The sequence below is a fragment of the Solanum tuberosum genome, unplaced genomic scaffold (assembly GCF_000226075.1).
Source record: "Solanum tuberosum cultivar DM 1-3 516 R44 unplaced genomic scaffold, SolTub_3.0 scf00003, whole genome shotgun sequence".
NCBI lineage: Eukaryota > Viridiplantae > Streptophyta > Magnoliopsida > Solanales > Solanaceae > Solanum > Solanum tuberosum.
This window is the reverse complement of record NW_006238929.1, coordinates 350902-351655: the sequence shown is the minus strand read 5'-3', so window position 1 is coordinate 351655 and position 754 is coordinate 350902. Positions and strand designations below refer to the sequence as shown.

General features: G+C 27.2%; 1 protein-coding gene across 3 annotated transcripts in view; it reads right to left on the bottom strand.

The window, feature by feature from the left end:
- LOC102579998 (RNA-binding protein EWS) overlaps positions 1 to 190 on the bottom strand; it is a 5686-nt gene extending 5496 nt beyond the window's left edge. For all 3 annotated transcript variants that reach the window (XM_015304707.1, XM_015304731.1, XM_015304753.1), the window contains exon 1: positions 1 to 190. In XM_015304707.1, the coding sequence (XP_015160193.1) occupies positions 1 to 89 (89 nt within the window). In that variant the 5' untranslated portion in view covers positions 90 to 190.
- Positions 191 to 754: the final 564 nt, after the last annotated feature.

The following is a 754-nucleotide window of genomic DNA, read 5'->3' as shown; positions in this document are numbered from 1 at the left end:
CCACCTCCATTTTCTCCGCCACTGTCAGTAGGCCGTACAACTAGGCTGCTCAGGTGCGGTGTCGGCTGGTCCTTCTCACGCGAACCCATATTGCGCTCTCCCTCTCTCTCTGATGCCGCACTCTGTGGAGATTGTCTTTTTTCTGTATGAAACCCTAGTCGGTACCTAGTATTTGGGTATATTGGGGAGATTCTTTCTTTTTCATATTTTACATCACTTTATGTATTAATTACTTATTTTTTAAACTATTTTAAAAATAAAAATTATTTTTATATTAAATAAATAAGAATATTTATAAATGATATTAAATTAAATATTTAAGTTATATATTGTCTTTCGAGAATATATTAATGGATAAACATATGTTATTAATTAATATAGTAAGAAATTAATTTATATTTTTAAATTAGTAAATTTTAATTAAATTAATCATAAAAACTAAGGGGTAGTTTGGTAGGTTGTGTAAAAATAATGCTAAATAAAGTATATTAACAATGCTTGCATTAATAATGTTTGTATTAGTTATGCTTGCATTAATTATATATATAGATTATTTCTTATGTGTTGTTTACTTTGGTGTATTAAAAACAACTACAAAAATATCCTCCACAATTATTTTGAAAAAGATATAAAAGGGGTTTTGAGGGGTATTTATTTCTTTGAAATGTTAATGCATGCATTAAATTCCTTGATATTATTAATACCTAGATATTTCATGGTATTAGTAATACACTCTCTAATATACATTAGAGCA